The sequence below is a fragment of the Diadema setosum genome, chromosome 10 (assembly GCF_964275005.1).
Source record: "Diadema setosum chromosome 10, eeDiaSeto1, whole genome shotgun sequence".
NCBI lineage: Eukaryota > Metazoa > Echinodermata > Echinoidea > Diadematoida > Diadematidae > Diadema > Diadema setosum.
This window is the reverse complement of record NC_092694.1, coordinates 29,575,359-29,590,654: the sequence shown is the minus strand read 5'-3', so window position 1 is coordinate 29,590,654 and position 15,296 is coordinate 29,575,359. Positions and strand designations below refer to the sequence as shown.

Below are 15,296 nucleotides of genomic sequence, written 5' to 3'. Positions count from 1 at the left end.
TCAAAACAAAATAATAATACTAAAAATATGAAATGCCATCTATACATGGAATATTTGTACTATAATCTGACGTAAACTATCTCTGAGATACAATCATACCATTTGCCACCCAAAAATTGATCAAAGTCTAACAGATATTTACATTCAAGATGTCATATCTCTGTCTTTACCTGGAGTTGGTCGCTGACCGCCTGGTGTCTGTCCAGGTCACACGACATCGGCTCGTGGTTTCGCAGGATGTTCTCGCAGCTGCTAATGAACTCCTCGGCGTGGGCCATAGCAGGAAGGAGGTCAGTCAGGAGCGACATGCGCTGGGTGGAGTTGTACGAGTGCGCTACCGCCTTGTCCCACGCCTCTTCCAGCCGCGCCCGACGCGCCCGCACCTCGGGCAGCTCATCCTCCCCTCTGCCGGCCAACGCCCGGTCACAGCCGACAATCAGGCTGTTGTAGTGGGGCTGATCGTTGGTCAATAATGCGTGGGATTTCTGTGTTAGGGGAAAAAAAGAGACAGAGTGATTAATATGCTCCTTCATCCCACATCCCATTACAATGATCCATAAATCTGATTAACAAATGAAACTTTGATACAATAGAACACTTGGATATTGCAAAATCTACAGTGTGAATTACAACGTACATTGCACATATGTAGGTGCACAGTCTCACAGCTCAATCCCCCCACCCCCCACCCAGCATATGCACAAAAATATGACAATTAAATTAATGACACAACATACTTGTACATGTATGATGCAAGACCTTCATTATTAGACTCTATCCCTCCCATATGTAATGTATATGTACAGTTGTATATGTATCATTCAAACAACCATTATCCCTGATGATATCAGAAGTTACATGTACACATTCAAGACAAACAAAAAAAATAATAAAAATTTGGCATGCTGCCCTTTAACTGTTTTATGTCTTAGCCAGGGAAGGAACAAGTCTTTTTAAAAATGCAGAAAAGGATGAACACTTTGTGGATGGTCATTCCGAGGTTGTCACCTTGAATTCTTGGAATGTAATGTCCGCCTGGGTCTCCGTCCTGGGCAGCGGGTCCCTGTCTCTCGCCGTCATCCTGGAATCCTCCCTCTCAAGCTTCAGGATCATCCTGTCCAGGTCTGCCAAGAGCTGCCGGCTCTCCGGGTCATCAACCTTGCCTGACGTAGCACAGACCAGACAAGATTCAGTTTTTATGTGTATCTACATGTACATTATATATTTCATCCTTTTATTTTTCTCCATCTTCTGCTAAACATCAAACTGTGTGATGTCATAGGATAAATAAATTGAATATAAATTCAGAAACAGTTAAAAAACCTTACTCATATAAACCGAAGTAAAATGCCCATTAGACACTAATCATCATCTAGATAGAATCATCATCTATGTGTAGATAAAATATAAATGTTTAGTTTTCACTCCCTCTTCATACAGAATGCAATCATGCTGTACAAATCCATCTCAATGACTGCTCACTTTGATCAAAGAACACACACATGCTATCTTTTTTTGACCACACATACAATGTACATGTACATGTACTCTAATTTAATCTAATCTGGCATGTGAATGCAGAGAATTCTGGCATTTGAACTATGGCAGTTCAAATGACTGGAAAAGTAAATGAAAAGCTTACACGTAATTGAAAACAAGGTGAGCGCCATTTTTTAACATTTTGCAGTAAAGTTCATAATCAGATAGAGCAAAACAATATGTTTCCAGTGATATTTCACATGTTAATAACAAGGAATATTCTTGAACTAATGACGACAAATATCCCATATTTTCTGACAATTTTCCCTTTTTTAATTGCTTTAATTGCAAATATCTCAAATTAACAAGAATGGAGTTAACTCCTTTTGCAATAAAACTCTTTAAATAATCAAAGAAAGAAAACCCAGTATACATGAACAAACTGTGTCTCACCTTGTTGGGACTGAGCTGAGAGCTCCTCTATCAGCTGGTTACAGCTCTCAACTTCCCGGATCAGATCCTGACTGAGGAATTCCTCACTGACCTCCTGCCGCACCACGACATCATCGGCCTGACCTCTGACCCCGGCCTGACCTTCGACCCCGGGCTGGATCTGGACTCGGAGCTGGACTCGGGCCTGGGCCGGCACGGTCACTGGGGCTTGGGATGGGGCCCGGGATGGGGTCTGAGCTGGCGTGGAACCGGGACAGGCCCCTGCCGGCCCATCTGGCTGGGTCTGGGACTGGGGCCCGGGACGGGGCTGGGCCTGGGCGGCCTCTCTTTGCGCTGCTTCCAGCTGCTGTCTGCTTTGGTTGAGCTGCTGGATCGTGGCCTGGCGTGTCGCCGGCTCCATGTCTTCAAACTTTGGAAGGGTGCGAGGGGTGAGACAGGTTAGAGGAGCAAATAGCAATCAAAAAGAAAGTGTCAGTGTTATAGATTGATGGCCAAATAGCAATCAAAAAGAAAGTGTCAGTGTTATAGATTGATGGCAATTACAAATTTAGAAGTTCAGCTTTTTGGAATTAGATAGTAGAAGTTCACTATCACTGACCTTAACACACTGAAAAGACTTACATGGTCACACATACCCTATATCTCATTTTTCCACAGTTGCCATCGTGATAAATATTCAGGGTCGCACTCTTCACATACAATGTACAGAAAATTGCCATGCAATGTAAGAATTCCCTCGAGACACTATAGAATTCTCCTGTATGCTCCACAATCCCTTTCAATTTATTATCACCGAAGAAGGCTAAACTGAATGTATATCTAGCACAGTGAATCAACTTCTAATACATGTATTTGTACGCACACTGCAAAGTACACTGTACATGGGGTATGCATGCCTGCAATTTGGGGCTTTAGTGCTGCAAATATCACACAAACTTTCTGAGCATGTTCAGGGCTAAAGAGAACAATCATTTTTCTTTTCTTTTGATAATTACAATAATAACCAGTGGTCAACTCACCTGTTCTAACGTCCACTGTCTCACAGTCTCAATGCCTTGTGTAATCTGCTTCTGGCTCTTCCACGTCCTTAGCCTTGTTTGCTTGGACCGACACAGTGCCAGTAATCTGTTCAGCTGCTCTTCGAGTCTATGGATGAAGTACAATGTATGCGTAGTTGTTGTTAAACACACATTTGTTAACTTTCTTCTGAAGAATATGCTCCCCTTTTGTACCAAGAATATATGTATGGTTGAGGGGTCTAGATATCGCGCACGAAAATTTGAAATGCTCTTATAATAGAAGTTATTCCATAATTGTACCTGAATTTCTCAATGAATATCACGAAAATGCAGAAAAATCACTTCCCAGAATCTCCTGATGATACGATGACAGAGTAGTGCGCTGTCGCCGTTTGTATGTCGGACTTTTTTTTATGCGTTCAATTTCTCGGGGTATGTAAAGATCGCGCAGCTGCCCTCTGTAGTTTCATGCGTGAAAGTGTCTGCCCCTCTGCGGCTGTAACGTGCTCCGGCTTTCGTAGAATATTTTTTCACTTCATATTAAATTTGTCCCTGTTAAGCAACAGCAGTTTTACCTAACTTGTGTATATTATTGTTATTATTATTGTATGTGTTATTATTATTATTATTATTATTATTATTATTATTATATGTGTTATTATTATTATTATTATTATTATTATCATTATTACTATTATCACTACCACCATCATCGATCATCATAATCATCATCATCATCATTATCATTTTCATTATTATTATTATCACTTCCACCACCATCATCATTTTATCATTCTTAGTATCATTATTTTTATCATTGATATTTTCATAATCGTTAATGATTTTCATTTATAAAGTTTTCTTACAGTATTTCTAATCACTTTAACCAATAATATACATGTAATATAAAATGGAAAAAAGTAAAATATGAACATATATTTGTGTGTGTGTGTGTTTGTGTGTGTGCTTACCCATTCGTCACCCTCTCATTTTCGTCACCCATTTGTCACACTCTCATCTAATTTGTTTTCTTCAGTATCATTATGACCCTCCCCTGTCACAAATATATCACAAGTTAGCGCAAGAAATCACAAGCAAATTCAAATTGAAATCACACTTCAACTTCGATAGACTGAAATATTTATTCCTTTGTAATATTATAATCGTTGTGTTAAAATTTGACTTAAAACAACATTTATTAACAGTATTTCAGCGTAGCTGGCAGCATACATTGTTCTTGTGTATGATGACGTCACGTGGTAAACGATCGATCGAACAAATTACGAATTCTATCGACTACGAACGAGACAACGAGACGACACGTCTAGGCTACAACATCCTTAGAACAGATTTTAAGGGAAGGTAGGTTTGTGCAAGGTAAAAAATTGGAAATTTAGTGGAAAATTTGTTGGAAATCAAAATTTCTTACCTGCTTCCTTCTCATGTTGAGCGGTAAGTCAGGTATGTTTATTCCATGGGCGTATCGGCAAATTTTGCGCTTAGTCCTACGCGTAATATCGCTTGCTATACGCAGTTACGCTATGCGCGATCATTACGTCCCTGCGCGAGACCTAGTACCCTTACTATATATTTTTTTCAGCATCTGAAGAAATTCACTCCTGGTAATCCATGATTTAATAATACTATTTCCCCCTCAATCATACAGAAGTTCCCAGTTTCATTATTCTGAGGAAAGGTCTGATTTACCTACTTGTACTTCTACAAAATACCAGCTTCTGAAGGGGTCTAATTTTCAGGGCTGCAAAAAGGGACAAATGAACTTAAATGGATATAGTGTACTGTATCTACAAGCAACCTCCACTGCCCATGACGTCTGTACTTACTTGTTTGCGAGGTCGATGGCCTCGCTGTTCGGTGGGGGGATGAGGAAGCAGACGTGGGGGGCCACGCCCTCCAGGCCCAAGCTGTTGACCACCTTCCACTTCATCCGGTGGGAGTTGTCGGTCAGCGTGCACCGCTCACCCTTCTTGATTTGAATCTGGCAGGAGGAGACGGGTGGGAGAGAATTTCAGATCGATTCCTCAAATTGCTGGAGAACAGTGCTGTAAAACTGGTTCTGTTTTATAGTTATTGTTGTGTTTTTTTCTCTCAGGGCGGTGGGGGGGGGAGCGTTCACTCTCTCTGGCAGGGAATAGTTCTTCACATGAGTTTTCAGCCACTTTTGCTGCCATCACTTTCTGGATTTTACAAATCTTGTACCTTTCTGAGCAGCAGTGAGCAATTTGATTAGCAAAATTTGGGCCTCTCTTATGCAGGGACAACCAAATTAGCTACATAGCCTGTATGGTTTGCTGCATGTATTACAAACAAAGTGTAAAATATACTGTATACAAAAAAAAAAAATAATAATTTGATTTCCCTGCTTTCTCCAAAAAACATGCCAGTATACAAAAAAAAAAGAGTCTGTAGTCTGTCTTTCACAAGTACATCTCATTTCATTTCTGCATTTTCAAACTAAAACCATTTATACAAAATGTGATACATACAGTGTAGATAAAAGTACATGTACAATCATGCATAATGGTATAGGTAAACAAATACCAATACATTAAGACTGAAAGAACACTTTTTTCATCCAGATGGTTAACGTCCACGGACCACTTACATCTAATCCTGCGTAATCACACACTGCAGTGACGGGAATATTGGAATGTATCTTTTGCCGCCTCTTCTTGAGGGGCGCGATGCGTTGGCTCCGTCCCACCAGATCTCTGACGACGACTCGGTACTCCGAGAGTCGTGTCTCGAGCTCCTGGAGGGGGAAAACAGGGGAAGTAAACACAAAATCAATTCATCAATTTTATAATTTGCTTAACTGTTACGATGGAGGACAACAAGCAGATAAACTCTTTAAATATAAACTACAAGTTGCTGTGAAGCCCATCAACTGTGCACAGGATCACGAGAGCAGGGTTGACCAATTTCTCAGCCCAACCTCTTCGCTAAAATATCTAATCATCTTCAACAGCATTCAGTAATCCATCCAAACTTACAGGTTGTAACTTTGTAGTTAAGTTAGCGGGCCCACCCATGTGTAGCAATGTGAGTCAGTCCAGCAGGTAGGCCATGATGAGCCCACAGGGATTAAGGGGGATTAGGTAATCTCTATTCATTGACAATCAGTTTCAAGACATTTGTGCCGATGGGCTAAAAACACACCATAATGGTTGAAAGAGAAGATGTGAGCTACTGTAGAATAAAGCAAATGTAGTCCACTCCCACAAAACAAAGGATACATAATGTATGTACGAGGTGTGTAGATATGCAAAAGTATCAAACACTAAACATTTTCGGAGCATTTTCTTGGAAGAAAGAAAGTGTAACACCCCTTATCAGAGCTACCACCCATGGTGTGACCCAAACTACGTGTATCTACAAATGTTGTACAGACCAATCGTTTATGATGAAAAATAACTACTTACCTCAGTCAATACAGGCCCGAATTGGACAACATCAGAAAAATGAGTAATCACACTACTGCTGAATTCTTATAAAACAAACATCAAAATCTCAAAATAATGCAAGGGGAAAAAAAAAAGAATTGCAGAGTACTCTCTCACCACTAATTCTTGGAGCAATGCGTCCACTTCCTCTGTTTTGAGGTCCGTCCGATCGTATCTGGCGTGGAGCGTCTCAGCCTGCCTGGCCATCCAGTGATCGCAATCGCGAGTGTCGCGGAAAAACTGCGGGCAAAATCGACCACGCTATTACATTTTCCACTCCAATAAACATAGTCGACTATTAAAGTCTGATACACTATCTCCTTTCTTTAACTCGTTCCATAACATCAAAATTCTTGAAGTTCATTATGACAAAACCTGCTAAGTTCTAAAAGAATGATTGATTTGGCAGTATTTGGCAACTTCGCAAGACATCATTTTGCGATTTACAAAATTTCTGCATCTTGACTTGAGATCAAATTTCTTATGATTGGCTTTTGATTTAGGGGAGAGAATTAATCCCCCTATAGAGGATTTGAAAATCTAAAGTCCACTTTGGCACATGAGGGCTAAATTTTAGCAACAGTGAAAATTATCTTTCACCATCTCACCTTGGTACTAGCTGCACTTGTACAAATAGTACATGTACTGCATCTTTGCTTTATTGCAACAATTGCAAAAAGGTCAAAACTCCGTATTCACTTTAAAGGGTAAAATTAAAACTAACTGTACCTGCATGTGATCTGAATTTAGATTTATTTTGTTTCATTCAAGGAGAATATACAATACAAAGATAGCATCCTTATATTGTTGTGAAGGTATATTTGTGTAGAAGCTAATGTCATGTTTGCCAAAATCATATCAAATATGATTTCTTCACTACAGCGATTAGAAAACTATAGTGAAACAAATATCATAACTTGATTATAACCATTAAATATTACTATTCATTTTGAAGTTAGAAAGGTCATATTCAATTCCTTCAAAAATATTTCATTTTTAGGGGGGTGTTAACAGTTGTAACCATGCAAAATTAGTTCCACTTGAGTTATGTTATTTTACAAAATTTAACATTAAAGAATGGATTCAAATGGAATGTTGAATACAAAAGGAAAGATTACAAGGGACAGGCAATTAACAAAATGGGCATTCCGTGCCGTAGGTTATGAAAAATCATGCAAATAAGTTAAATGAGTAAATGTCAGAACGTGCTCATGGGTCATACAGAAACGTATACATGTATGGTATTAAAACAGACATGCCTATTTCTTTCAGGAAGTCACATACATGTACTTTTGTGAGAGGGTAGCAAGAAAACACATTGATGATTTTATAACATTTAAAGAAAGAGTAATTTATCAATTGTAATTATATAAAAGTTGAGCTGGCACGTTTGTGTCTGTTCTTGACCTGTAGTCCTCCAGTTTTGTGTGCATCTTTTCAATCTTATTCACTTATATTCACATATCTATCACATACCCATGGATAACAGGAAGTAATGTCATATTTTTCCTTTCAAACTGACCACGACGCTACTTCTACATGTCTGACACTGCTAAACTTTCATTGCATTACTGATATGATGTGTTATCGGATGGGGAGGGAGGGGTTCGATGACTTGTCGGTAAAGGGCGCAATATGCAAATGTACATGTATTATTATATGTGGTGTATCAGTCTCCAATATATATCCCTTTCACTGCGCTGAAAGCTGTTTTAATTGAATTGTAGAAATAAAAAAAAAAAAAAACATGGCTACTTAAAATGTATGAAATGTTGGCTCCAATAAAATGATCACTGCTAGATGATACAAAAACATCAATAAGGTATACTAAGATACAAAATCATATGTATATCACTTTTGTATATGTGGAGTATAGTATGACAAGTTAGGCATGAATGATTACACCTGAAATGACTGATAAAATGACACTAATTTAGAGTAAAATTAAACAAAAAGACAAGACACAGTGTCGCTGAAACTTACCAAAATTTATGCACTACACACAAATACACCATGCAGGGGGGATGTCGATCGCCATGGGAACGCATGCAGGCATTTACAAGACTTTGGAAGCGGCTGGGCAGCAGGAAAAGGTATTTCACTTAAAAAAAAAAAAACGAGCCGCAACGACCAAAGCGGTCGAAGTACAACTCTCTTGAAACTCTATAAAACGCTTGATGATTTTCAAACTTTTAATGCGTACTATACACGTCTGTGAATTCAAGGGGATCATAATAACCTCTGGTGATGTGCTGTATGGTTCTGTTCCTTCGGAAACGGATTCTTTCTCATGCTCTTACACTGCGTACGAGCAGCGCACGAGTCATACATGCGGCCACCTTCCTGTAGTCCCACACATTTGAATTCTTGTGAAGGGTACCTTCCTCCTACCAAGTCCCATCATGCGAAGGCGATATTAAATAAACATGCGAATTGTGCATCACACATTTAAGTAGAACTTTAATAGAAGCCCATCACATGCGCACTTGAAGATGTCAACTAAAAACACACCATACGAGACCAGGTCTAAAACATGCAAGACACACAAACAAACCACATCTAGACACACCACAGGACATATGGACAAAGGGCAAATATGACAACATTGTACACAAAACATATAAATGCACTGTAAGACAAAGACTAGAGAACATACACAAACAAAAAGTAGCATGCATCAATAAGCAGTCAACCCTACTATCACACACTGAGTTCATACAAATGAAAAATATTGAAATGTTTGATTGTTTCTGTTATCGCCAATCAGTAAACAGGATGTAAAGCATCGGGTAAAATAAATGGTATCATGTACATTTGTACTATATGAATGGTTTTTATTGTAAAGTGGACCATTAAATCAAAATCCAAAGCAACATACAGTTGTATATCCGTATGTATGTACATACAACGTGTAGGTACGCATTATGTGTATTGTGAACATTCAACAGCTTATGCTGTTATACAGTGTATATACACGGTGTACGCAATGTAACATCTTGTGTAAATAAATGTGTGAGCAAAATGGATGATATAAAAGCACTAGTGACTGTGTAAATCTGTAAAGAAAAAAAAAACGCAACTCTGGGAATGTGAAGTGTACAATTCTTTGTATACAATTTTTTAAGATTCCATAATTGATGACAGCCAATATGTTTGCACCATGGAATCCTAATGAATATGGTAAGAATGTAGCATAGGGACAGAAAATAAAAATCACTTCATGCATATCATGAAATACAGGTAAAAAGCAAACAAATTCATCTGATCTGGACTAGCTATCAAACTAAAAAGTAAAACACCACACACACGTACACAATAGGAGCAAACAAGTAGAAAGACATGAACATGCAAGAAAAAAAAATGGTAGATCAACGTATCGAATTAAACAAAGTGAGAATATTACTGCTAAATTTCTAAGAAAATTCACCACAGTTGTACTTCAATCACAACTTCACACATGTTGAAAAAAAAAACAAAACAAAAGAAAAAGATATGTATACAGAAGCAATGAATGAACATCAAACAAACCTGGGAGAGTAAAAAACAATTCTGATAACACCATGAACAATATTAATAACATCTACACTATCAAAAACACACCTAAAAGCTACAAAAGAAAACAAATGCAAAAAATATAAAAAAATAATGGTCTTCGGGGGGGGGGGGGGGGGAAAAACACAATAATAAAACTGTTTATGAAAATGAATGCCAGTGAAGGATGAAGGGAAGAACATTGTGATTGAAGCTGAGGGCTGGGCGGTGGTAAAAAAAAAGGGGGTGGAAAGGGGGAGGGGGATCGGTAGGAGGGGGGCAAGGCTCACCTGGTGGTATTCGGCGGCATATTTCAGATGGGTTTCCAAGGAGACGAGAAGTTGTTGAAGCCAGTTCCACTGGCTCTGCATGGTGGAGAGATAGGCCTGCAGAAAAAACACAGCCATGAAAAAAAGAGAAAGAAAAAAAAAAATTGAACCATTCCTTTTCCACCAAATCAGGCAACAGTCTGGAATAAAGACTACCTTTTCAGTTGCAAATTTCTTGGGAGTTCTGTTTTTTACATGCAGTATTTAATTTGAGCCATGAAAAATGGAGAAAAAAAAAATCTTAACCTTACCTTTTCCACCAAACCAGTCATCAGCCTGGAATAAAGACTACCTTTTCAGTTGCTTATTTCTTGGGAGTTACTGTTTTCATGTGAAGTGTTCAATTTGATTGAGATTATGATGCAAATATTCACACTTGGAATGACACGCTTCTTATCACAACAACAACACCAACGACAAACTTTCATCCCAAAATATATCATTGTTACGTACATTGTAATTATGCCAGAAAAAGAAAATGATACAGTATTTAGAAAATATCATATCTCCACAAGCACACTGCTTACAACATCTCTGAGAAAAATGTTTCGTTTTGTGATGCACGGTCACATATGCAGAGTCCCTTTACAATATTACTCAGTCCAAAGGTCAAGGGGTCAAAGGGTCATCACTTACACTGACAGTCTCCGTGGCCGGGTGCCTGTCCATGACCAGTTTCTCACCACGCTGCTGGACGCTGGTGAACTGACGCTTGCGAGCCTCCACCTCTTTGGTCAGACTCTGCAGGGGGGAGGGTCAGAGTTCATTGATATAGGATATATGAAAATGTAACTTTGAGATATACAAATACAGAAAAGAAATTACTATTTTTACTACACGGGTCAAAGTTTGTTAGAGTTTATCAAAGTTAGACAAGGTAAAGAACATCAAAGAATGTTTTATCAAACACAGTAATTCACACCTTCACCAACTGGGTTTGTTTAACGTTGGCAATATGATGATATGAAATTGAAGAATCATGAATTTGACTATGAAAATGATACAGTTAAACGAAATGTCTCCTCTTGAACAGTGCATGGTATTTCTACAGGTACATACATGTAGGTACATTTGTATGCTGTAATCCATTGATACATGTACACTGTACATTGTAGGAAGCAACTACGTACACTTGTACCCTCTGTGTATCTCTGTACACTGTACATCTCTTCTTTTGTCGTGTACTCTCTCAAACAGATGGACAGTGATGTTAAGTTTCTTAAAAGATGCCAATCATATTCAAGTCACCATTTTAGGGCAAGGAAACAGGAGCCTGGATTACCTTGTAGTACTTTTCCAGTTCTCTGATGTCCATGTTCTTGGAGCTCCAGTCGCGGGACTCTTCGATCTCCTCCTTCTCATCCAGCCACATCAGCTCCTTGGTAGCGGCTTGAACGAAGTCCAGCAGAATCTCCATGTCGGAGACCCGGTTGGCCGCTTGGTCCTGGGCAAAGGGATTGGTGTAAGTGAAAGTTACAAATACTGGCCTTTCAAACATATCCAGTCAATTACCAATATGCCTATGTGCCAAAGACCCTGGTGGCCGTATTTTACTGGACGAACAGAATATCTTATATAGAGGTAACAGACACTGGTCTATCACAGGTACTCAGTTAATCACATCTACACTGTATGCGTACACATTGAGCTACATCTTCTAATCATTTCATAGCATGGATGCATTAAAGGATGCAACATTTTGCACCAATTTTCTTGCTCACTGTAAATTTCTCTTCACAGTCATGCGCAGTAATACAGTATATCACTTGTTACATATTCTTCATTCTTTTGTTACATATGAACAGTGATAAATATTGAATATCAAATATTCTTCTTCTTTTTTTTTTTTTTTTTGATGCATTGTTCATATGAACAGTGATAAATGCTGCATATCAGACAAGATGACTATTGATAATGCAGGGATTTTTGTCAGTCAAAAATAACAGGACGCCATGTTGGTCTCAAGCTTGCAAAGATGGTGGCTGAAACTCACGAGAAGTTGTCGGTAGCTCTCATCCAGTTTGTTCATCTGCTCCGTGTACTTCTGCAGGTCTTCGCCGCTCAGATTTTTCTGAGGTTTGACACAAAGCAAGTACGAGACGGATGCCATTTGCATCAGGGTGCAGATAAGGAGGTACATGTATAACAAGTTCTGCTGTGATTTTACAAAATCTTTATTCAGGGCAAACACAGAGTTGCTACCAGTACGTTCCCCTCTCTGCCTTTGATACATGGTATTATAAACTACCTAACCCAAACTGGGATAATAAAGTAAACAGTCGGCACTTCAGCATCTTTCCATCGGCAAAAAGGAAAACACAAATTTGTAGCAACAATTACTTCACACTTTCAGTTATATCTACCCATTAGAATCATCTCATTTTTCTTTTACATCAAAGATTTATAGTCTGCATTGCTTGGCACGTCAAGTCAAATAATCCAGATATCTTTGGTTTAGTGCTGCTTCTTTCTAATTGTAAGTTTTACTATCAGTATTTCATATAGTACAGCATAAATGCTTCTCTTTCATTTGAGCTTATTGTTGTTCATATAAAGCTGTTTGTTTGGATTGAAGAATTTTCAAAAGCTTCATCACTGCTGCATGTATAAATGAGACTCAAATTGGCAATGCATTTCAGAAGACTAAAGCACTGCTTCACACTTATATTGGCAGCTTTTTGTAACTTTGTTTTTACAAATTTTGTGAAGATTTGTTGAATTAAACAAGTCCCATCTGATCTTTTGCCAACGAAAAGGTACATGTTTTATGCAGTAAAAACTTTGAGTTGCCAATTTGGTGATGAAAAGGTGATCATTTTCTCTAGGGACTCCAAGGGTAAAATGACTACTCTCAAACTTGTCGCTGCCCCACCTGCACGGCACGGCATCGCTCAATGTTAACGCCAAACTCCTTGATGACCTGGAGGTCGGCCTTGCTCTGAGCAAGGGCGGTCTGCACCGAGTTGAGGTCCTGGCCGCAGTGGGCCGTGCGAATGGACACCTGAGGGAGACAAATACGTAAGGGATGTCTATAAATCACGTTTAGGGGGAAGCATCACTTATGTGGCTCCATGAGTTCCGACACTTGAGGTCTTTCTGAGCACTGCAGAAAACATCATGTTAGCTTTATCTTTGTTCACAAGATTTCTGCTCAGACTAGAGTTGTAGAGGAATGTTAGCATCACTTTTCATTGCAGAAATAATCATTATCTACAATGTTCATCTTTGTTCACCAAAGGTCTGCTCAAAGTTGCGGAACGATAGCCTTGTTGTAAGAGCATTCCCTTGCAAATATATAAATTATGAATTTATGTACATCACACAAAAGCTTTTCACTCACAGAAAGTTTACTGAACATCTGTACTACTTTCAAAACAAAACAAGTCCAAAAATACATACATGTAGACTAGTGGGCACCCAACAGAATGTGGTAAATGCAGACTGCATTTTCTAGTTTACTTAGGACACCATTATCCAAATTACAAATATAAATTCTACTCTCTGATCGTGAATATGGCAAAGGTTATAACATCTCGAGTCAGCACTAGACTGAAAAGCTACAGCTAATCTTGTTTCAAGACTACCATAATATTTAGAATTGCAATATTCCGAGCCCCAAGAACAGATAGAGAGAAAGAAAAATTGGAGAAGGGACTTCCTTACTGATTTGGTCTGGATCCAGGTCGAGCATTCGTCCAGAAAACCGTAGATCTTGGGATCCACGATGCGCCGCTCGGTGTGGAGCTGCACACGACGCTCCACGCGAATCTGCTCCCCTTGAACCATGGTCTTGGTGGTCACGCTCTGCGTCTTGCCGGCGATCTGGTAGTTACGCACCGCAAGGAGCTTGTTCTGAAGCTGTTCAGCTCTGTGTCGGGAAGAAATAAGCAATCTATGGAGTTAACGCATGTGGTGATTTTGTTCGCTGACCTGCACAAATGCTGGAGTGCCGATTTCTTTGCTGATGGGCACAGATGCCGATGGGTACCTAGACACTCTAAATCGTAATTGAACAGAGATTACCTGAAGGACATTAAAGATAAATAAAACTCAGTAAGGTTTATCTTCATCCACATCATTTACTACAGTGACCCAAATTTTTAACTTACACATGTACAATGTACCTTTAAATCTATTTTGACTCTTTGTGAAATACATGTATGTACAAACACAGAGAGGTAATATACACATGCATATTAAACCAGATTACATCACAACAGCATTATCTACCAAGCTAACCGCTCTGGAACGTATCCACAGCATATATTGAAGCATACCTAAGACTCTACTTATCTGAACTTCTGCAGCCCTATCTATATTTGTATGTGATGTCCAGCTTTTACTACATACATATTCTCATACATATAACAACATCATCAATATACGATGTACATCAATCTCTTTCCAGGGCGTATATATATATATACACACTGTACTTCATATATTTGTACCCTCAATATATTTCTATATGTCTTTCTGTCTACTCATCTACAAATGTATGTGTATCTGTCTATTCATCCATCTATCCATTTATCCACTGTACCTACAAAGTATCTATAGTATATACAAAACCTCTCTCCCTTTACGTATCTATCTGCAATCATGTATTCTATCTTCCTGTGATCTCTGTACATCATCTCTAGTCTAGCATATTTCCATCATAGTCTCCCCCTTCTTCTTCTTCTTCTTTTTCTTTATTGTGCTATTTCGTTCACTTGTGTCGTTGACCACAAGGTACTTACTTTCTGGCTAGGGAATAAGCCATGGTAGTGCTGACCATCCATCTATCCATTCATCTATCTATTTATCTACGGTGTATCTACCTATCTATCTATCATATCGTTTTCCACAAGGTAGTCACTTCCTAGCTAGGTACCAGGCCTGGTAGTGCTATCCATCCATCTATCTATCTATCTGTCTATTTATCTGTCTATCTATCTGTCTATCTATCATTATTTAGTTTCACTGATATCATTCGCCACCAGGTACTCACTTCAGGGCTAAGGATGAGGCCTGGTAGT

At 38.9% G+C, this 15,296-nt stretch overlaps 1 protein-coding gene across 1 annotated transcript in view; it reads right to left on the bottom strand.

The window, feature by feature from the left end:
- The window catches only part of LOC140233927 (plectin-like), a 206,484-nt gene that overhangs the window by 15,573 nt on the left and 175,615 nt on the right, over positions 1 to 15,296 (bottom strand). The window contains exons 19-31 of the mRNA XM_072314015.1: positions 13,939 to 14,143; positions 13,148 to 13,276; positions 12,269 to 12,346; positions 11,558 to 11,719; positions 10,912 to 11,016; positions 10,237 to 10,332; positions 6,533 to 6,655; positions 5,578 to 5,724; positions 4,796 to 4,950; positions 2,952 to 3,078; positions 1,933 to 2,341; positions 1,009 to 1,163; positions 171 to 485 (exon numbers count right to left, since the gene is read on the bottom strand). Coding sequence (XP_072170116.1) covers positions 171 to 485; positions 1,009 to 1,163; positions 1,933 to 2,341; positions 2,952 to 3,078; positions 4,796 to 4,950; positions 5,578 to 5,724; positions 6,533 to 6,655; positions 10,237 to 10,332; positions 10,912 to 11,016; positions 11,558 to 11,719; positions 12,269 to 12,346; positions 13,148 to 13,276; positions 13,939 to 14,143 — 2,206 coding nt within the window. The remainder of the gene's footprint in view (positions 1 to 170; positions 486 to 1,008; positions 1,164 to 1,932; positions 2,342 to 2,951; positions 3,079 to 4,795; positions 4,951 to 5,577; positions 5,725 to 6,532; positions 6,656 to 10,236; positions 10,333 to 10,911; positions 11,017 to 11,557; positions 11,720 to 12,268; positions 12,347 to 13,147; positions 13,277 to 13,938; positions 14,144 to 15,296) is intronic.